Source organism: Aspergillus niger (assembly GCF_000002855.4).
Source record: "Aspergillus niger supercontig An13".
NCBI lineage: Eukaryota > Fungi > Ascomycota > Eurotiomycetes > Eurotiales > Aspergillaceae > Aspergillus > Aspergillus niger.
The window spans coordinates 309,909-331,931 of NT_166528.1; the positions used below are offsets into that span (position 1 = coordinate 309,909).

Below are 22,023 nucleotides of genomic sequence, written 5' to 3' on the forward strand. Positions count from 1 at the left end.
TACTTTACTAATGAATTAAGCTTCACCCGCACCTCGTAATCTACATCCCATGTACGAACTCGCCATCGGAAACAAAAAAGAACCCCAGGATCGAATAAAATTCATCAGATATGATGGATGATAAGATTAGATCGACTGTGACTGGACGTGCAGTGTAGAAGCTAAGTAGGTACTAAAAAAGCCCAAACCGCTGATCTTAGTTTCATCTTTCAGTCAGGCACGAATACGCGGATCATAATGCACTCTCCTCTTTCTGTGACTTAGTCTAGCGAGTCTAAATACGATGTGATGCGTGCGTCTTGTTTAGCGTCCGCCCCATGTCAGTTTGGGTGAGTGGCTGAGAGATTTAATTTACTGGAATAATCATGCTGCATGTTGTGTGGGCGTAGGCCCACACGACGGAGTTGTCCATCCAGTCAGTTCACTGGCTTTGCGCCGTGTGGGTGGGCAGGACCCTTGAGGGGTTTGGTTCTTGATCCTTGGACTGGACCCTGATGCAGATTCTGCTATTGTTACTTTGTACCCTGGTTGCCTTTGCAATGAGTGCGATCAATTGAATTATATTCGATGGCGATTGAGGTTCTTTTTGGTCTTCATCGGAATGAAATGTGCAATGAGAAGGGGATCGGAGGATTTTCGTGTCCTGGGTACGACAACGTGGGATGATCCCCATGATGATACGACGAGTCGCTGAGACGGCCGCCCCGAGGGATGAATTGATTGGATTGGATTGGGTCTGATTTGCATTTCGAAACCCAGCTAAGATTCTGTTTGCTGTTTGTACTCCACCCGGAGTTCCCGTTGATGACGATCGGGTGTCGGTGTTGGTCACATTCACTTTCGACTCTTTTTCACTTGTGAGTGTAAGTTTCGGGCAGGATATCTGATTTCTTCGTGGGTGTTATCAGATTGATAGGGGTTATCATCATAATCTATCACTCTAGAACTATAACATTCTATCACAGCCCCGGAGGAAGTAGTAAAGTACACTCCTTCTAGGGAATACATAAGCAACAAAGTGTGTGAGTGAGTGAGACAAACACTCAGCTGAACCCGAACCATCCGGACTGGCGATCGCCGAGCAAATCAAAGCCTCCAACAAACCCAGTAAACTTTTTCACGAACCGAGTCGCACTTGTCCCATGATTGGTGTCGATGGGGCTGTTTATCTGATCCGTCGTGGGTTATCAGATCGGGCCAGTGGGATATTTTTATTTCGTTTATTTTCTTTGGCATTTGCTGGTAGATACTTTGCTAGTCAGTCTAGGGGTTTAAGGGATCGGCTCCCCCGCCGTTCGTTCATTTCTTGACTTAGTTCACTTTTCTGCTTTGCACCGCGTCTCGTGCGGGAAGTGGAAAATTATCTTTTTGGGTGTCTTTTTGGTTAGATACAAATACGTCTGACTGTGTCTGTGTCTGATGGTTTCTGGGCATCCCTGGATTTGATTTCCATCCCTTCTTTCCTTCTATTCTGCTTGGCGATTGGGCTTACTAGGGGTCATATACGACTCTTAAATCTTAAGAAGCATAAGGCTTCTTCTTCCTCTTCTTCGTAACCATGCGCTTCACCAAGGAGGAAAAGACGACCACTGAGACCAACCAGGAGGTCTCTTATTCCGCCGAGTCCCAAAGCAAGGAAGTCACCTCTGGCCATGACGATGGCATCTTTTCCAGTTCAGACCACTCGCAACTGAGTCTGGAAGCGCAAAACGAAAAAGAAGTGGAAACTCACCCTGATGAGGTCACCAAGGATGCCCAGCTAGGTGTGCAGAAAGCTGAAGCGGCGGCCCTAGTCTGGAGCAAGCAGGCCGTATATGCTACTTATGCTTGGTATCTACCTACCTTTCCTTTTCATTCCCATACACCGCTGTACAATCTATCTAACAGCCTAGGATCTGGGTGTGCTTCTTCCTTCTGGCCCTCAACAACTCCATCAGCGGCACCGTCATCAACCGCGCCTACGCCGACTTCAAAGCCGCCCCTCAAGTCAGCACAGCCAGCATTCTCTACAGCATCATCGGTGGCGTGTTGAAGCTGCCGATTGCGAAGACGTTGAACATCTGGGGCCGTGCCGAGGGTCTAGTCGTGTGGGTGGTCATCTACACCATTGGATTGATTGTGCTGGCCGCGTGCGATGGACCGAATTCCTATGCCGCGGGCTATGTCCTCTTCTATGTGGGCTACTCGGGTATCTATCTCGTGCTGGACGTTTATATTGCCGATACCTCGGGCTTGCAGAACCGGGCGTTTACGTTTGCGTTTGCTAGCACCCCGTTCATCTGCACGGCGTTTACGGGGCCATTGGCGGGTGAGTCGTTCCTCAAGGTGGCGACGTGGCGCTGGGCGTATGGGGTGTTTGCTATCGTTATGCCGGTGGTGTTTTCACCGTTGGTGGTGCTGTTGAAGTATTATCAGCGCAAGGCGGAGAGTATGGGGTTGTTGAAGAAGGAGGAGAGTGGAAGGACGACGATGCAGTCAATCGTTCACTATATTCATGAGTTTGATTGTACGTCGTGCCCTAATTCCCTTCCATTTGCTTTTATGCTAACGAACCAGTAATCGGTGCCTGCCTGCTCATGGCCGCATGGGTCCTGCTCCTTCTTCCCTTCAGTCTGCAACAGTACGGACGCGCGCAATACAAGAGCGCCAAATTCATCGCCATGGTCGTCATTGGCTTCGTCTTGCTGTTTGTCTTTGCCGCGTGGGAGAAATGGTTCACGCGGAAGCACTTTGTGCGGTACGAGCTGCTGCGACAGCGCACTGTGCTGGGAGCGTGCATCATGTCCGCGGTGTCCTATTTCAGCTTCTACTGCTGGGACCTGTACTTCTATGACTTTTGCATCGTGGTGTTCAATCTCAGCGTGTCAATGACCGGCTACATGACGCAGATCTACAACGTGGGATCATGTTTCTGGGGCGTGGTCTTTGGCATCTGGATCCGCTACACCAAACACTTCAAGTACACTTGCTTGTGCTTCGGCCTGCCGCTGCTCTGCCTGGGGGCGGGACTGATGATCCACTTCCGCGGCGAAGCCAGCAACGACATCAACTACGTGATCATGTCGCAGATCTTCATTGCCTTTGGCGGCGGCACGATCGTCATTGGTGATGATATGGCGGTGATGGCTGCGGCGGATCGCGAAGGTGTGCCTATGATGCTGTCGCTGTTGGGGCTATTTTCGAGTCTGGGCGGCGCTATTGGGTATGCTGTTGCTGCGGCGGTGTATACCAATATCTTTCCGCAGGCGTTGGAGAATCGTCTTCCTGCGGATTTGAAGGCGAATGCAACGGATATTTATCTGGGTGGGTATACTGCACAGATGGAGTATCCAGTGGGATCACCGACCAGGAATGCGGTGGATTATGCTTGGGGAAGAAGTCAGATGTATGGGTCTGTTGCTGGAACGGCAATTTTGGTGCTGGGATTCCCGGCGATTGCGGTTTGGAAGAATTATCGGGTTGATAGGAAGCAGAACAAGGGTACGATGATTTAGTGGTGCTGATATATCTGTGGGCAGGTATTTGTGAGAGGAATGTTGGGTGTTTTACTTTCCTACAATTTCATTATTTTAACTTCAATAATATCCTGTATTAATACTCAAGGTTCAATCCTTTATCCTCTGTCTGCATCTATCCCTGCGATCCCTGCATAACCCCGCTTGAAGTGCCTTATCCTTGAATGTCTCCCTGCATTGTTGTCTCTCCCCTCTGTCGATCTCTCCTCTCCACGATGTCTCTCTTCTGTTCCCCATATCTGGTGTCAACTCATTCCCTCCAGGGAAGAATTAACACCAGACAACGCCATCACCATCACCATCCACCCCCACCATGCGCCCCCTCCTCCAGCCCTACCTTCTCCTCCATATCCTCCCTCTCCTCCCGCTCACCCACAGCACCGACCCCAACACCGACATCCTCACCCACATCGACCCCCTCATTGGCACCACCAACGGCGGCAATGTCTTCGCCGGTGCGACCCTCCCCTACGGCATGGCCAAAGCCGTCGCCGACGTAGACGGCCAAAACACCGCCGGCTTCTCCTCCGACAACAGCAACATCACCGGCTTCTCCGCCCTGCACGACTCCGGCACCGGCGGGAATCCCTCCCTCGGCAACTTCCCTTTATTCCCTCAATACTGCGCCGACGATCTCCTCGACAACTGTCCCTTTCCCAAGTCCGCCCGTGCCATCTACTACCAAAATGACTCGGTCGTTGCGCGACCTGGGTACTTTGCCCTAACGCTGACGAATGGTATACATGCTGAAATGACTACTACGCAGCATGCGGCGCTGTTTCGGTTCCAGTTTCCTGATACAGGGCAGGAGAAGTTGAGTCCAATGGTGTTGTTGGATTTGACGGATTTGTGGGAGAGTAGGCAGAATGCGTCGATTAGTGTGGATGAGCACACGGGGCAGATGAAGGGGAATGGGACGTTTCTGCCGAGTTTTGGGGCTGGGGAGTATGTCTCGTATGTATGTGCGGATTTTGCGGGGGCGAGTGTGAGGGATACCGGGGTTTGGGTGAATGATGCGGGTGGAGTGGAGAGGAAGGAGTTGTTTGTTACGAGGGGGTTTAATAATTTTTATCTTCAGGCGGGTGGGTTCGTGAGGTTTGAGAGGCCTGACAATGGGACGGTGAGTGTGAGGGTTGGGGTGAGTTATATTAGTACGGAGAAGGCGTGCGAGAATGCAAGAATGGAAATTCCTAGTCCGTTGGAGGACTTCGATGCTATACGAGCAGCTGCAGAGGATGCCTGGAGGGAGAAATTGAGCCCTGTTGCGATGAAGCCGGGGAATGCGAGTGCTGCGCTGCAGACCATGTTCTGGACGGGCACTTATAGGACTATGCTGGATCCGCAGGATTTGACGGGGGAGAATCCCCTCTGGGAGAGCGATGAGCCCTACTTTGATTCTTTCTATTGGTAATACCTACCCACAGCATCTCTCTGCGAGGCAACATAACTGATGTCTTCAGCATCTGGGACGCCTTCCGGGCCCAACACCCCCTTCTCACCATCATCGACCCCCACACTCAATCCCGCATCATCCGCAGTCTCCTCGACACCTATCGCCACGAAGGCTGGCTCCCGGACTGCCGCATGAGTCTCTGCAAGGGCTGGACCCAGGGCGGCTCCAATGCAGACGTGGTCCTCGCCGACGCCTTCGTCAAGAACCTCACAGGCATCGACTGGGATCTCGCCTACGAGGCAATGGTCAACGACGCCGAGAACGAGCCCCTGGAATGGTCCTACCAGGGCCGAGGGGGGCTCCAGAGCTGGAAGAACCTGAACTACATCCCCTACCACGACTTTGACTACCTAGGTTTCGGCACTAACTCGCGCAGCATCTCCCGGACCCTGGAATACGCATACAACGACTTTTGCGTGGCGACTGTTGCCCGCGGACTAAACAAAACAGACGATTACTTGAAATATCTAACTCGATCGACAAACTGGAAGAATCTATTTAAACCTGACCAACGCTCCTTCTTCCCCAATGGCTCGGATACAGGGTTCGTAGGGTTCTTCCAACCCAAATATCGCAATGGGACATGGGCACATCAGGATCCCATGGATTGTAGTCCGCTTGCCACTGGTGCAACATGGTGCTCGTTGACGAGTAATCCCTCGGAGACATTTGAGTCGAGTATTTGGGAATATCAGTTGTATTCCCCCTACCCCATTACCCTTTACCCATTACCCATACTTCTACTTCATCACTGACCAAAGAACTATTGATAAATGACAGTTACGTCCCCCACGACCTCCCCACCCTAATAACCCACTACCTCTCCGGACCCCAAGCATTCACATCCCGCCTGACCACCTTCCACTCCACAGCTCTAGCAGACTACAGCAACGAGCCCGTCTTCCTAACCGTCTACCAATACCACTACGCCTCGCGACCCGCCCTCTCCTCGCGACTCATCCACAGCTTAATCCCTTCGCAATTCAATGCCTCTCGCTCCGGGATCCCGGGAAACGATGACTCGGGGGCAATGGCGGCGTTCACGGTGTTTGGCCTCATGGGCCTGTTTCCGAATCCCGGTCAGAGTGTGTATTTGATTTCGGCGCCGTTTGTGGAGGAGGTCAGCGTGAAGAATGCACTTACGGGGAGGGAAGCGGTGGTGAGGGTGAAGAATGATGCAGGGGTTGGGGTGGGAGGGACCGTGGTGAGGAAGGCGTGGTTGGATGGGGAGGTGTATGCGAGGAGTTGGATTGGGCATGAGTTCTTTGTGAAGGGGGGAGTGTTGGAGGTTGAGCTGGGGGATGAAGAGGAGGAAAGTGAGTGGGGGATGGGGGTGGGAGAGGGGCCGCCGAGTTGGGGGGGAGGAGGGATGGAATTGTAGTCTAGGAGTACTTTAAGTAGTGGTAGAGAGATGAGAGGAAGATTGTGAGGATGAGATGCGTTGTTGTTGTTGAATGGTGAGTTTGGAGCTTGGAAATGATAGATAGAGATGGTGATGTTGTGTGTACAGGAGAGTAAAGTAACCACACCGTTTTTATGAAGCGAATGTACTGGTCTAGTGGTATTCAAAGACTGGTGAAATTGTAGACGAAATCCAAAAGGACGAACACAAGAAAACCGAATTATAGAAAGATGGAGTGACGGAACTTGAATTTACGAAAGAAGATTCATATAACTGTAATATCTTTATCAATGACAGGATATATAGTAGTTACTTAACAGCATCAAGTTTTCAAGAGTAGTAGTAATAGTAGTAGTAGTAGTATATCTTATATCTGATCTGTCTATGTAGCTAAGCAACATCAACTATAAATAAAGCCTCCCCTTCGTCGGCATCATAACATCAAACGAGGTGAACGTGCAATGACCATAGCCTGCTCCCTCACCACCTGCACCTACATTAACATCTTCAGTCATGGACTCCATTCCCAAATCAGAATGCAAATCTATCGGGACAAAAAAGGGATCTGTCCAATCGACCTCGCCCCACGCAACAGCCTTGAGTCCCGCATCATCATCACCAGGCGGGGGATGACAAGCAGCACTAATAGCAGCGCTACAATGCGCCGCAATTGGCATGCGGGTCCGGAACTTCCTCATCCCCAGCGCTAGTAGTGAGAAAAACGACACGCCCTCCAAGATAATAATACAAAAAACGGCGATAGGAGAGAAGCCGCATCCTCTGATAGAGCTGGTCGTGTCCTCATGGCCGAAGACATCATACGCAGTGATGTTGACGTAGAAGAAGCTTTCAGAGAGGAGCCAGTGCAGGGTAACAGAGATGATGAAAAGAGGGATGCTGTAGCGGTAAGGCAGGGCGAGGTAGTAAGTTGAGCGTTGTTGGCCGCGGGGCCAGGAGACGCGGAGGGGTTTGCGCTCGGAGGCGTAGTCGTTGTACTCAGCTGTGACAAGCATGCAGGAGAGGAGGCTGTTGGTGGTGAAGTAGATGATTGAGAAGACTAGTTGGGGGGTGTTGCTTAGGAGGACGAGGGCGATCATGTTGACTTCTTGAAAGCCGAGATAGGTTTCGGAGTTGGCGGAGCCGAATCCCAGGTTCCATTGCTTTGAGAGGGACCAGCCGTCTCCCTCGATGATCATGAAGAAGTAGATGAAGTAGGAGATGAGGAAGCAGAGGGTGAACCTGCGTGGATGGGTTAGTTAAATGAGGATACTCTGAGGCATGAGGTACTAACATGCTTATTACAGTCGCCCAGCGGCACAGGCTGGCTGCTCGAAACCATCGTTTTCGACGTGGTAGTGTTCTCGGGGAGGAGGTTTCTGAAGTATCTGCCCGCTCTAAGATACGACGGTTTTCCATGGGTATGTCCTCCGTCAGATTCTTTGGATCACGGCGAATCCTCTTTCGTATGGACTCCTTCCACCGGGGCACTGGCTCCCATCGATGCGGCCCTCGAGCCATATCAGCCCGGGACATCAGACAGCGGCCTTTAGTTGTGGGATCTGGCTGGACTAAGAAGGAGGATATGGCATCTCCTACTCGCAAGAAGATCTCAGAGCGGTCCGTTTTGGCAGTCAGGTACATGCAGACTACCTTGGTGAGGTTGAACAGAATCACAGCCAGCGCAATGGACGGGCTGAAGAGGAGCCGACACCGCTGGGTCATGGTTTTGCTCATACAGTAGGAGATAGGGAATTCCGGAAGGGTGCCAGGAGCATTGATGCTTCGTGATGCCCATTCAATTCCCTCGGCTGTCCACTGCCCTTCATCAATTGACTTCTCGGCTTTGCTTTTCCCCACAATCTTGACGTACTCATATACTGATGAAACGCCCCATATGGTCCCTTGAAGACTGCTTGCATTGCCAAAGTACTTTCGCTCAGCCACTAAAACCAGGGTTCCGAGATGCGTGTTGTATTCCACATCATACTTCTTCAAGCACTCAGCATTACTCAAGTTCTGAAAGGTACCGTTGAAGATTTCAGTCTGAATCAGCTCCGGCGTGCTGCCTATGGCTTGTATGAAGGCGCTTGTTTCTCCCGCGCCGACCAGGGACTCAGTTGGTGTTAAATCATCAGGGATGAGAATCATGCCATAATCGAGCGTAGAGATGGATGAGAAAACAACCGAGTTATATCTTGTACGCAAGTTAGTGGTGACATGACTAGGAGTCTCTGCTACTGACATCATATGAATAGGGACTGAGCTGAGGAGCAAAACCAGCCAAAGGAGTTTCCGCTTGATATTCATGACTCGAAAGTTCCGAAAGCTCATGACACCAATATCCAGCCAACGGCGCTTTTTATGAGCGTTGTCGACATCCGTGCGGGATGGCCCGGACACGCATTGCATGGCATAGTTGCTGGCCTCGAGTAAGGTAGTGGACAAGAGGTTGATGAAAATATGTATGCCCGTTCCCCATCTACTTGACAAAGTGCAATTGCCGTTGTACATTTCAGTTGTAAGAAAACTATGCGAGTTGGCGCTTTGAGAGTAGCTCATGCCAATGGCAATGAGCGCCAGCAGGATATTCAAGGTCGCGATGCCTCCGGTGGCCCAGGTACCGAGTAGGACACCATGGATCCATTCCTCGTCGGGGTGTGCAGCAAGCGATGAATTTCGAGAAGACAGGAGTGTCGCATATTTCGCACGGACTGGCCATTTCCAGGATTGCTGGGATGACTCGGGATCATTGTTTGCTGGCTCGTCGCCTCTGTTCCATAACGAACTGATCCTCATATCGAGCCAGGAAATAACAAGAGCACAAATCAGGTCGCTCGTTCATTTTTTGGGCACTTTAGTCACGCTCTATTTTCTCTTAATGTATTTAAGCACTATATATTTAGATTATTATGATTTTTTTTTTCTTTCCCTTGACCTTTTTCAAGCAAGCGCCTCTGGCCTAGATTATGTTGCAGATTGACCAAGCCCACATTATGCTAGTATTGGTCGGCCCGGCGTCTCGATTGGTGCTGCAGCCTGAAGACGCGTATACCAGGAGCTAGAAACGTATTTAGCATATTAACTAGCTGGGTTATGGCTGTGGGTATCACAGCAGTTCTTGCTCGACGGGGCTGAAGTGGGTCGATTGGCGAGCGCTAGACAGTTCTTGAACATGTCCGAATACTCTGGCCAGATATTCAACATATTTGTCGCCGGCTGTTTGTTTGGTTTTTTTTATCGCATGTACGGGATGTTCCTAAAGTTAGTATATCATATCCACTGTAATAGTGCTGTTAAAAGGCGTACTCTGAGCCTCCGCCTTGGTTTGGGGTGAGTCAGTGGAGTGAACATGAATAATTATATTAACCTTAGCGATAACACTGAAACCCACTCGGATTGGGGGCACCTATATGCCAAATTAGATATTATTAGAGGCGCTTAGGGCAATGCAGGAACAGTCAAGGGTCAATAAGAGAACTGTGTGCAGTTGAAATCAAGAAGTGAGCTTGAAGTGATTGGTAAGTAATAGGACCACTGCTTCATTGATTTACGTTGTAGGATGTTCAAGTACCTTTGGAACATTTCATTCAGTTGGTAGTGTCCGTCTTGGTGCCTTGCTTTTCAAGTTGACTGTATTTGGACTGTTACCTGTATATGTTATTTTATTCCAGTTTGAATGACCGCCGACGCGATATCCACTCGCTAGGAATATAACGTGAAAGTACTATACGTATCGACTTGTTCGATGTAACGATCCATGTGGAATGGTTGAACATATATTCTGCTTGGCTGCTAAAGTTAACCATCTATGTGGCTAGAAATTCTGTTTGAGGGCTATCGTCAGGCGCCTGTGTTATCTACATTATCCATGTTGCAGGTATTGAGGACAGCTGAGTGTGAGCATTTGTCTGAGCGACCGGTGACCAGTCGCGACGTTGCATCATATCAACAGGTGGAATGGTTGCGGCGACCCCCGCCTGCGATGGATGAAGCCATAGCGATTCGGTGTGAAAGTGTGGCTCGCTACTTCGGCCATGTGGGAACGTAGTAAAAGTGACGGAGTAAATAGGGTGGTCCGCCGTCGTGGCGGGGGTAGGGGTGATGGTGAAACTATAGATTCGGGAGTGATCTGGGGGAAGCATGTCATTGCCCATCATACTCTCCTCAAGTTCCATGATCCGGCTGCAGACGGTGTGGTAGTTCGGGGTATAAAAGAACAGCTCTTGCTTCGGAAGTCGTTGTAGCAGATCCAGGGCCCGACGGCGAAGGTCCGGCCAGCGGCACTTCCAGGCGACGGCCTGCAACGGATACAACAACTGTACGTCAAGGCTCATCGTTTTCGATACATCATCCGGGTAGTGTTCCGAGTCATTGAGCAGACGTTCGGCAATCAAGACGATATCTTCGTAGGCAGCGCGAAAGTCATCCCAGCCGCATTCATTGGCCACACGGTACCGACCGAGTCCTAGACGGAGGCAATACCAGAGCGTGCGAGTAGCATCGATCTCATTATCCATGGCTGGTCCACATGCCGACTGCTTCCGTTGCACTAGCAATTCAAAGCTTGCCATCCATCGCTGGGCGGCATGTTCGAAAGTATCGAGCCATCGCAGAACGGGCGAGTACGGGAGGTCCGTCAGTCTGGCCAGATCTTGCCAGTCGCGAAAAGTCCCGATGTGGTAAAGCATCAAGTCAAGGAGGGCGGTGCGTGCCTGATGAAATGTTTGGAACCGCCAATTGACTAAGAGCTTGCCTTGAGCATCCACGGGATTGACAAGCACTTTTTCTCGTGGCGCACTTGTGAGGTGTTTGAGACCTGATCGTTCGTACGTATTCAGAGAAAATGAGTTCAATATTGGAGCCAATTCAGCATCTACCCAATGTGTCCGAGAACTCTTCGTGTGGTGGAATCGCCCTCGATGTTCCCGCCAGGACCGCACCAGGTTAAGCCCGCTTCTGGTATGTGATGCAGCCACGGCAGCATTTCCTCGGAGGAACTCAAGGGCTGCGAACAGAATGCTGGCTGCTATGACTAGGGGTACAACGTCCATTCCTGATGAAAACTTATCAATGGTGGTACGGATGGCCCGGTTGTAAAGATGTAGCGCCAAGTCGGACCGGTGAGACAGCAAGTGATGTGCCATTCCCGGAGTTGTGGACGTCACCTCTACTTCATAGAGAAAGCCAATCGCAGCAATCGCTTGGCGAATCGGGGGTTCGGTCAGACTGAGCTGTAGAACCGTGCGGGTCCAGAACGAAGCATTGAAGTAACCAGCCAGGTGCGCTGCAGACTTGCGAAAGAAGAACTCGAGGGCTCGGGACTCGGCTGGACTGACAAATGCAGTAACTTGTGCCAGCTGTTTGGTGATGCGTATGGAATAAGGCATGGGCATATAACCATCACATCTCCGGTCTGTACTGGTACATCTATCCGGGTGGTCAGTGTGGGGGTTCTTCGCGACGGAAGCATCAGGATCTCCCAATGTTTGCATACCGAAAACAAGCCGGCTTCCGCTCATCACATTTGACGCGACGAATTCTGCCGTAGCCGCAAGATTAGGAGTAAGTGAGTTGAGCCGGGGGAGCAGGTAGGACACAGGGCTTCCTCGCTCACCGACATGTAATGCAACCCCTCCGCGATCTGGTAGTCCCCACCCGCAGTCGCTGGTTCGGGGAGGGGGTCTCCGCATTCATTCTTGTTTGTAGAGCTGCGGATTGTGGATTGTCAATTCAATCAGGACCACAGGCACCATGCAACGCTTGAGATTTTATCTTGACTGATTTGTGTTCTGTAAAGCTCATCCTGCTCCGTGGCCCCCATCCACCGTTGTCACGTGGCATTGACAGGGATCTGGCCGCATCTCGGACTGAATTGGCTGCTAGTAGCCCGTAGTGGGAGACCGCGCAGCTGGCGAGCCCCACTAGTTGTCCAGCATGAGGATATGCCCAAGAAGAAATAATGATAAGAATGCTTTGCGACGAGGGATGAAAGACCATCTTGCAGGCAGGGATGCTTTAGAGATGTAGAGCAGCAGGTGGTACCAACTCGATGGAGACTGAAGTATATCACAAACGAGTTGTCTATTGGAACCCCATGCGATGCGCGAGCAGGACGGATGAAAGAGGGAGTTTGTTAATCACAGATACAGTGAAGACTGTGAGTGCCAGATACTACATCCTATACGGTGGCGTCGGACGGTCAAGCCCGGACTCTCTTCCTCCCCTCGTAGAGCCATTCGGGGTCCTGAGTGGGGAGGATAATGAAGAATTGCTGCTGCCTCGGACTGTAGAGGAAGTTAATTAAGAATTCTCGAGCCTACCCGGCAAGTTCAGTAACAGGCTTCTCGGTCAATCGTGAAACAGGCATCCACGCGGATAGAAGGAGACCAAAAAGCATTGCAAATGAATGGTCCTTGTGGACCAGTCCCTCTAAGAATAACATACTTTTGTACAAATAAGTTCCCACAGGATCCGCCCATGTCAGGTACATTGCTGAGTCAGCACGCCACCACCAATCAGCAGTCTTGTTAGATAAGCTGACACCGGCAGAACCTGCCACAAGGGCCTCAGGCCCGGCACCAGCTTCCATTCCCTAAACGGCGAGTCCCGATCCCGATGGATGGTGGATGGAGATTCGGGTTACCCGCAGCTCATGTTTCTCTTATTTCCATCGTTCCATCTCCAACAGCCATTTCCCATTCTATTCCTATCATTTAGGCTTGGTCTGTCCGCTGTATCGATCCTCTTGCCATCGGACTGTGTGCTGTGGTCAATCTGGATATTCTCGCCCTACGCACTACTAGTACTGCTTAACCCATTCTTCACAACAAGAAACCACTGGTACTATCGTCGCGCAGCTTCCACCTTAACCGAGACTAGATAAGTTTCGCCCTTGACGAGCTACGTCATTCCCCTTCCGTGCCTGGCACTCTTCCGAATGCCCTCCCGCCGCAGTCATACCAAGTCCCGGAAGGGTTGTCTCCAATGTAAGAAACGGCATGTGAAGGTCTGACTTCCTTTATTTTCTCCCGGTTGTCTTCTTTCAATCTGGTTCGCTACCTTTTCCCACTCTCCGGGATCGGTGGTCCCTATGCCGTCGCAGTCGTCGGTATAAATACATTATACATGCTGTTTTCCTCCAGCAGTATCATGCATGTTATCGGTTTCATGCTGACCCACGGAGTAGTGCGACGAAGAGACACCACGATGTGGCTTGTGCAAGAAAAGAAGACTTGATTGCACATACCCTCCGTCAAGTGAAGCGGATAGCCAGCATGCATCCACACCCCAAGATATGCCTGATGTGTTTCCTGGTCCCGAAGGAGAACCGCAATCGGATAGGATGCTTGAGATGAAACTCTTCCACCACTATCTAACAGAGACATACATCACACTCTGTCAAGGGCGTCTAGATGCTCACCACTTTCAAGTGGTTGTCCCACGGATCGCGGTCTCCCATGCCTTCTTGCTGGACAGTCTACTAGCAATGTCTGCTCTTCATCTAGCGTACCTGAACACTCATGATAACCGTCCATGGCTCGAGATTGCCCTTAAATACCAGAACAGAGCCTGTTCAGCATTCACCCGTGTACTCGCGGAAATGACACCCGAGAACTGCGCACCAGCATTCCTGTGCTCCATCTTCATTATGCTCTGCGCAACGGCCTACCCGTGTGTCACCCAGGATAAGCATACATTCGAGCCTTTGTCCCATGTCTTGGAGATCCGGCAGCTCATAGCGGGATGTGCATTTCTTTTTGAACAGCTTAGCGGCATGGAATATCGGGGTGACCTCCAAGGGTGGCTGAAGTACAAGGATGACGAGATCGATCAAGATGGGAATCCCTACCAGTACTTGCTTTGCCTCTTTCTTTCCATGACAGTAGAGTGCTAATGTCTCTCTAGCGTACAGGAATCCCAGATCAAACTACGCAGGTATGTTATCTCAAAACCTCGCGAGAACTCGGCCAACGGATGCTAACATTCACAAGTGCCATTATAGAGTCTTTGCAGCGGGTGCAAGACAAATTTACCAGCCTTGGTGGGCCGAATCAGACAACGTACCAAAACACGTGGGATATTCTTCATGAAGCCATCAAACGATGGCCATTCGGCGGCCCAAACGGTGGCATTATTGCGTGGCCCATAAACATCAGCGAAGACTACATTGCTCTGCTAAAAAGTGGAGACTGGGTGGGCCGGGTGCTATTTCTACACTACGGGGTCGGATTGCACCTTCTCTCCGACAAGTGGTTTGTCCGAGACTGGGGCCGACGTCTTATTGAAACAGTCCTGCAATCGCAGGAAGATATACCCCCAATTTGGACCGAAACCATCACCTGGACAAAGGAGGCCGTGGAGCTTTAAAAGTGAGAGAAGCAACACGGAAAATTGATGCGCACGAGCTCTGCTATATACGAAAGGAAAGCACAGATAGCGACAATGATCTGGCACTATCATAGTCGTCAAGACTGAAAGCAAAGATGTGAGGTTAAGAGTTCTGTCTAGTCCATGGTTGATTACATACCATGACTCGACATTCCGGGGAACCTCAAAGGCCTTGGCGGGATGGCTGCACTTCAATTGGAGAGGCCACCGTTCGGCTCATTACGTCGGGCAAGCCGAACCCGGCCAGCGTTATCGCGTGACTTGGGCCCGCGAGTGGCGGCTGACTTCCCGTTGGCGGAACCGCCCTCGATAAGCACGACCCAAGAGTGCGGAGTCCCAGTCACGTCTCTTGATTGCAGGGCGACATCCACAGTCCCTCGCTGCTTATCTCGGCCCAGGACTGTCCCCGATATGGCTGGGGGTGAAGGCTTTCCTTATTTCTTGCTTCCCTGCATTCGTTGGGGCAGGTCCTCTTTCCCCTCTCCTATTTCTTAGGGTAGCGTGTCTGCGAATAGGACGCCCTGACTCTGGCGCACAAGGCTTACAAGGGTCTTCCGACGCTGATCCTCCGCACCCGCTAAGTCTGGCGGACGTATCTGCGCTGTCGCTTTGGCCCTACCCATCCCAACTTCGAAACTCTTTGCGACATGGAGACCTATCAGTCAAGGCAAAGTTCGAGCCAAGATGCGGAGAAACAGGTAATAAAATCGAGTTGCTTTCACCGACCCCTCTTTCGTGCGAGTTTGCGCTATGATTATGATTCTGATCCGCTCTGTTTCTGCAGCCACTTCTTGAAACCTGGGAGACCCCGATCCAGCGATCGCAGTGGACCTTGTTACACGACACGCGACTCAGCACTTCAACTATGTTCCGCCTTGCGAAGTTCACAGTATTGTCGACGCTCCTGTTAACTATAATAACGATACATCTGCCAAGTGTGCTCACCTCACCTCTTGAATTTGCGACTAGCCGGTTTGACCGAACGAGTGAATTGGAGGAAGGGAAGCGCGGTGCAGTGGCGAGCGAAAGTGCTATCTGCAGTCGCCATGGAACAGATATAATAAACATTGGTGGAAATGCAGCTGACGCGGTGAGTAACGATCTAGCTGATCTGTCGGTCGTGCGTCACCCTGCTGACTCCAATCTCTCAGATGGTTGCAACAATGCTTTGCGTCGGAACTGTTGGTGAGTTGGCCTGTGATAACTGGAGAAGTGCTTGGACCTGATGATAGCCGGGAAGGCATGTACCATAGTGGAATTGGAGGAGGTGGATTCATGCTGGTTAAGACCCCTGAAGGCTCCTTCGAGGCCATCGATTTTCGCGAAACTGCCCCGGCGGCAGCTTTTCAGGATATGTTTGAGAATAACACAGAGGCAGCCGTTAGTGGTGGCCTTGCAAGGTGAGCACCTTCAAGTTGTTGGATGCTGCAATATCTAATATAATTTTAAGTGCCGTTCCTGGGGAATTGCGTGGTCTTGGGTATCTCCACAGCAAGTATGGCTCGCTCCCCTGGTCAGCTGTTGTGCAGCCTGCAATTCAAACCGCACGGGAGGGGTGGCCAGTCGGGCAGGACCTGGTCCGCTATATGAAAGCTGCTGTCGGGGACGGCGAAGACTTTCTGTCTCAGGACCCTACCTGGGCGCTCGATTTTGCTCCCAATGGAACCAGGCTCGGTGTTGGTGACACTATCACGCGGAAACGTTATGCGGCCACACTGGAGACCATCGCAAACGAGGGCCCCGATGCCTTCTACTCTGGATCAATCGCGAAGACTATGATAGATGCGGTACAGAAAGCCAACGGTACAATGACGCTTGAGGATTTGGCCAATTACACGGTCGCTATCCGAAACATCTCTGAAATTGACTATCGCGGCTATCGAATTACTAGCACCTCGGCCCCATCCAGTGGTATCGTGGCTATGAACGTTCTCAAAGTTCTGGGTACCTACGATGACCTTTTCAGTCCGGATAATCGGAACCTGAGTACCCATCGAATGGACGAGGCTATACGGTTCGGATATGGATTGGTATGCTTATCCGCTCTATTCAACCGCCAGTCAGCTGAATTGGTGGAGGAAGCGCTAACTTGTAATATAGAGGACTAATTTAGGGGATCCGTTTTTCCTCGATGGCATGGACACGTACCAGGAAATGATGCTGGCGGATTCCACTGTTGAAGAGATCCGGAAGAATATATCCGACCAGCATACCCAGGCCGTGTCTGCCTACGACCCGCAGGGATATGAGAGTCTTGAAACGTGGGTGATCATGGTTGGTACCATAGTATAATCAGGCAACTGACATGTGTAGACCGGGTACCTCACATATTGCAGCCATTGATCACAGTGGACTTGCCATTTCTGCGATCACGACCATCAACCTGCTTTTTGGCTCCAAAGTTATGGTTCCTGAGACTGGTATCATCATGAACAATGAGATGGATGGTATGCCTCATACTTGCTCCTGTTCATAGCAGTTACTGACTTATAGTTGAGACTTCTCTATTCCTAATTCGTCCAACTCCTTTGGCTATATCCCCTCTGAAGCAAACTTTATACGACCCGGGAAACGCCCACTGTCCTCTTGTACCCCAACCATTGTGACCCACCCTAACGGAACAGTGTTCTTCGTCGCCGGCTCGGCAGGAGGTAGTCGGATTATTACTGCCACCGTCCAGAACATTATACACGCCATCGACGAAGGACTTTCAGCGGCAGAAGCCTTGGCCCAGCCGCGCCTTCATGATCAACTGGTCCCGAATCGTGTCACTTTCGAGTACGATTATGACAATGAGACCGTGTCCTTCATGGAGGCAAGAGGTCACAATGTGACCTGGGTTGGTCCAGGGGAGAGCACGGCGCAGGCAATTCGGGTTCTACCGAATGGAACTTTTGACGCTGCAGGGGAGCCTAGACAGGCTGATTCTGGAGGGTTCGCTGTTTGAGGGATCTAGTTCGGAAGATCTGCATATGTGCACCCTGACTATACATATAATATGAGGGTTTTGTGAGCGATACTTTCTGTCTTGGATTTACAGACTCCGATTTGGGTTGCATCGATAGATCAAGTATACTATATAGCATTAGACTTAAGTATTGGAACGAATCATGATGAATTCCGAGGCATGTATGGCACTGGCGGGATAGTAATGGCCTGGTGTAACTGCGGTAGATAGGCACCTATTGATACCCTTCATTCCTTTGTGTCTTCTCAGTGGCCGTTGTACTTCGCTGTTCGTTGGCTTCGAATGCACTGGTAATATTATTCGAAGCAAGGAAACGTCCACTCGACTGCCCCGCATTATATCTCGCACATTGTAGCGGTATGAAACTCTTTCTAGCCACATCACAACGTGTGAATACTTGAGGAGAGTAGAGCAGTACTACAACTAGAATCCCTGTAACCTACACTCCCATTTCAGTCCTCGAGTCGATCGGTCTGATGCGAGTCTGTAACAGACGCAAGGACCTGACATGGAAGGGGCGGGACACATCAGATGGCGGGCGTGATCTATCAGAGGTGGCCCGTGCGCAGGCCGGGTTCCGCGTCGGCGCGCGCCAGCAGAATGAGGAATGTGTGCTTAGTTGCTTCCAGTTTGCCCTCGCCTTGTGTTCGGCGTGAATGGCCTGGCATTCTGTCTTGCTGACCGATTGGATGTTCTGGAAGTTCTTGTCATGAGCAAATTTTAAAGAAAACACACCGTGCTGGATTTATTCACTTTCGCGGTCGATGTGGCTGCTTTAGCTTGCACATATGGCTGTTGGAGTCGCGAGGTTTTGGATATGGTGGATTGGTGTTACTCCTGTGAGTGGATCTCCTGCAGATAGAGGGAGAGAAGTATTCATTCACTAATTGTTTCTCTTCTCCCCGTGTTAGTCTTTTGACTCTTCCTTGTCGAATTCCTGACCATGCGCCTCTATTCCTACAATTTGTTCCAACATACCGCTGCACTCTTGATATACACACCCAGTCAGCCTCTACCGAACGCACCATAGCAGATAGATCGTCAATACATACACAACGCAGCCATGGCAGGTGGCAAAGGTGTCTCCACGTTCCCCTTGGTCCGGATCTCGCCTCCACATATCAACGTTGACCTCTACGATTCATTCGATGAGCTGCACCAACGTACGGTGGATCAGATACTCTCCGACGAGGCAAGCTTTGAGAACAGCTTTGACGATTATAGTGGTAGTGATGGTATCAATGGAGATGATGACATGGCGCAACGTGGGGGTGAACACACCTCGGCATCTACCGCTACTACGCAAATTGCATATGTGAACTCTCCTTATTTCCCAAGTAAAAGGCGCTCGAAGACCCAGAAGGCGGCACAGAGACATATCAGTCGCATGAACTCGATTGACGATGAAAACGATAACGAGAGTGGTATGAATGTGGATGGGCCTGATGGACACACGATCGTCGATAATGGCGAAACTCTGGATGCCGCTTCCGAGGAGGATATCGTCTTCGCGTCTGTGGACCTAGACAAGAGGATGAGACTTCTTACCTTCATCAGCTCACACCCTTTCATGAAAAAAGGCGAATATCCTGTGCTACGATCTGCGCGACGGAAATTCGTTCGTGAAATACGTCGAGAGAGTCTATCGCTTGGTATGAAAGAGGCTGATCTTGGAAAGCTTGTTACGTATGTTAAGAAGATCTACCTTGAGCTCTTTGGAAATGGTCAGATGAGTCTGGATGGTTCTGGCTTTGGCGAGGAGATCAAGGACGAGACTGGTACGCAAAAGAGTCGATCAAGGTCGTCTATCAAGGACAACAAGAGGAAGCGCAACACAGGCAATGATCAAGCAACAACGTCGAAACAGGAGGAAAAGAAGACTACATCGAAGAAACGAAAGTCACTCGAGCCAGTCACCAACGGACACCGTAATAAGCGTGAAGCCGTTGGTCTGGATGCGAACCATTCGACCGCGAAGCCTCCTTCGAGTCATTTTCAAGTCAGCAGGGAAAGAACTACGAATGTCGCTAAGGGCATGCCTGAAATTACCATTGACCTATGCCCGAGTGATAACGAAAGTCCCGAGTTATTCGCCAAGCAGGATGCCCCGGTCAAATCACCATTGGTTGGACAGGCCTCGAATGAGCACAACGATGCGCATAAAAAACTTCCATCACCACCACATTCCGAGGAAGAATGCCAAAAAGGTTCCGCTAAGAGCAAGTCTACTCAATCCGGGGAGGGGATTCCAGAAACACTCCCATCGCAGCAAACATCAATCAAAAGGTCCATGACTCCCCACTTATCTCCGCAATCCCCAGGCCAGCACACTGTTGGTGATTCAGAGGAGGAGGAGGAGATTGGACCATCCCAATCTGCTTCGGCGAAAGATGAAGTTACCTCGGCTACACATACCAAGCAGCCTGAAGCTCTGGAAGGCGACAGAACCCAGCATTCTGATCGTGTGCTGTCCAAGAAAGAAAAGAATAGAAGGAAGCGTGATAATCGCAAACAACGAAAGAAGAAACTTTTTCGCGCAAGCCTAACGAACACCGAACATGTCGCGCTGTCAACGAGTGCAGATGACGTTCAGCAAGGCTGTGCTGCTAAGGAAGCACCTCGAACGACGAAGCCTAATGCAAAAGTGGTCGATGATCTTTCTATGTTGGACGAGGCTTTCTGGAACCTGGAGGATTTTTAGATACCAATGATTCGCAAAGTTCAACCACCAGCGATGAGGTGAGGTCAAAGTATTTCATCGCTCCTCAGAAATTGGAGAAAGGGAAGATGCATTGCGAAGAGAAAAGATATGAACCCTCAAAGAATGTCCCTGATCAGATACCCGAAGAAACCCGAATTCTCCTTGCTAAGCTGAATCTTTCCTCAGACTTTCTTTCCACTGATTCGGACTTGAGTGATGTACCTAGCGGTTTCGATGATATTCCATTTGATTACTCTCTCAGTGTCTCACCTATAGAAGCACAGCGTGCATCAGAGGCTGTAGAGCCAAGCACACCGACTAAAGCAAAATCAACGGGGGGTGCTCCTGTGCTGCCTAGCCCACCACGTTTGAGGCCTCAGAAGATATCACCTTACTTTCCCAAACCTCTGGTCGACCCTGATTCATGTCTTCCGTTTCCGCCAATCGATGCGCCATCATTCGGCTTAGTACAGGAGCAACTTGCCCACGATCCTTTCCGTCTATTGATTGCCACCATCTTCTTGAACCGTACCCGTGGAGGCGTTGCGCTCCCAGTACTATTCAAGGTTTTCGATCGATTCCCAACAGTGGAGGCGATGGCATCAACGGACACAAACACCCTGGCGTCTATGATACATTGCCTCGGCTTCCAGAACCAGCGAGCGAAGAAGTGCATTACGCTAGCCCAGACCTGGCTGGCCTTTCCACCTACGAAAGGAAAGCGCTACCGCAAACTTCACTACCCCTGCAAGGGAGATGGACGTGATATCGGCCTGGATGAATCCATTGCTGATGATGACGCTCGCGTGGGTTGGGAGATTGCTCATCTTCCTGGAGTCGGGCCCTATTCTTTGGGCAGCTGGAGGATATTCTGCCGTGACGAACTACGGGGACTTGCCTCGAATTGGAGAGGACATGGGGCTTCCACGGCGCATTTCAGTCCGGAATGGAAATCAGTGTTGCCGCAAGACAAAGAGCTACGGGCGTACTTGACGTGGATGTGGTTAAAGGAGGGTTGGGTGTGGGATAGGAACACTGGGGAGAGAACACCGGCGAGTGAACGAGTGATGCGAGCAGCACGTCGAGGAGGGGTGGCTCATGAAGAGGATGGGAATTGGGTCCTTGAGATGTCGCCTGTGAAGAAGGCGTCGAATGGATTGATAGCATGGAGTTAGGCCTTGGCATCTAGGGATGAGGAGTTATTGCTACGCTTAGATCGGTCCAGTAGCGTTTTGATACCCCGTCGATAACAAATTTACTCTTTTTCTTTGTTTTTGAATGCGTGATCCGGTGGATTCCGTAGCTCTCCATATTTGGATACGGGTGTTAGTTCGTGTCTGAATGTGGTATGCGATTTATCAAACGACCTACGAACTTACGGGATACTGTAGATAACCACGCAGCTGATCTGCAAGTGCCTCTCATACCGCTGATGCATCATGATCACGAAAACAGGCTCCATCCTATTTGGATACGATATACCAGCTTCGCTTGTGCTGATCCACTTGACGAGTGAGTCATTGGGTAGCCATCGATCCTTGCCTCAGGCAGAAGCCGAGCATGTTGCCTGAGGCAAACGGGATCACGCCCCTCGCA

At 50.7% G+C, this 22,023-nt stretch overlaps 7 protein-coding genes across 7 annotated transcripts; 5 read left to right on the forward strand and 2 right to left on the reverse strand.

Annotated features, from left to right (window-relative positions):
- Window positions 1-1,558: 1,558 nt before the first annotated feature.
- On the forward strand, window positions 1,559-3,494 carry An13g01250 (uncharacterized protein; the record flags this gene model as incomplete). Its single annotated transcript, XM_059743822.1, has 3 exons — window positions 1,559-1,830; window positions 1,893-2,506; window positions 2,557-3,494. The coding sequence occupies 3 exons, from the start codon at window positions 1,559-1,561 to the stop codon at window positions 3,492-3,494; spliced, it is 1,824 nt and encodes a 607-aa protein (XP_059602051.1).
- A 334-nt stretch (window positions 3,495-3,828) lies between these two features.
- On the forward strand, window positions 3,829-6,486 carry An13g01260 (uncharacterized protein; the record flags this gene model as incomplete). The annotated part of the gene is made up of 4 exons (XM_059743823.1): window positions 3,829-4,922; window positions 4,976-5,512; window positions 5,749-6,284; window positions 6,452-6,486. The coding sequence occupies 4 exons, from the start codon at window positions 3,829-3,831 to the stop codon at window positions 6,484-6,486; spliced, it is 2,202 nt and encodes a 733-aa protein (XP_059602052.1).
- Window positions 6,487-6,774: 288 nt separating this feature from the next.
- Window positions 6,775-9,166, reverse strand: An13g01270 (uncharacterized protein; the record flags this gene model as incomplete). Its single annotated transcript, XM_059743824.1, has 2 exons — window positions 6,775-7,609; window positions 7,662-9,166. 2 exons carry the CDS (start codon window positions 9,164-9,166, stop codon window positions 6,775-6,777), a joined length of 2,340 nt encoding a protein of 779 aa, XP_059602053.1.
- A 1,061-nt stretch (window positions 9,167-10,227) lies between these two features.
- An13g01280 (uncharacterized protein) lies at window positions 10,228-12,060 on the reverse strand (the record flags this gene model as incomplete). Its single annotated transcript, XM_059743825.1, has 1 exon — window positions 10,228-12,060. One exon carries the CDS (start codon window positions 12,058-12,060, stop codon window positions 10,228-10,230), a length of 1,833 nt encoding a protein of 610 aa, XP_059602054.1.
- A 1,604-nt stretch (window positions 12,061-13,664) lies between these two features.
- On the forward strand, window positions 13,665-14,737 carry An13g01290 (uncharacterized protein; the record flags this gene model as incomplete). The annotated part of the gene is made up of 3 exons (XM_059743826.1): window positions 13,665-14,221; window positions 14,276-14,305; window positions 14,407-14,737. 3 exons carry the CDS (start codon window positions 13,665-13,667, stop codon window positions 14,735-14,737), a joined length of 918 nt encoding a protein of 305 aa, XP_059602055.1.
- An 886-nt stretch (window positions 14,738-15,623) lies between these two features.
- An13g01300 (uncharacterized protein) lies at window positions 15,624-17,705 on the forward strand (the record flags this gene model as incomplete). The annotated part of the gene is made up of 7 exons (XM_001396232.3): window positions 15,624-15,848; window positions 15,910-15,943; window positions 15,999-16,158; window positions 16,209-16,788; window positions 16,859-17,019; window positions 17,072-17,205; window positions 17,257-17,705. The coding sequence occupies 7 exons, from the start codon at window positions 15,624-15,626 to the stop codon at window positions 17,703-17,705; spliced, it is 1,743 nt and encodes a 580-aa protein (XP_001396269.3).
- Window positions 17,706-18,789: 1,084 nt separating this feature from the next.
- Window positions 18,790-21,602, forward strand: An13g01310 (uncharacterized protein; the record flags this gene model as incomplete). The annotated part of the gene is made up of 2 exons (XM_001396233.3): window positions 18,790-20,390; window positions 20,447-21,602. The coding sequence occupies 2 exons, from the start codon at window positions 18,790-18,792 to the stop codon at window positions 21,600-21,602; spliced, it is 2,757 nt and encodes a 918-aa protein (XP_001396270.3).
- Window positions 21,603-22,023: the final 421 nt, after the last annotated feature.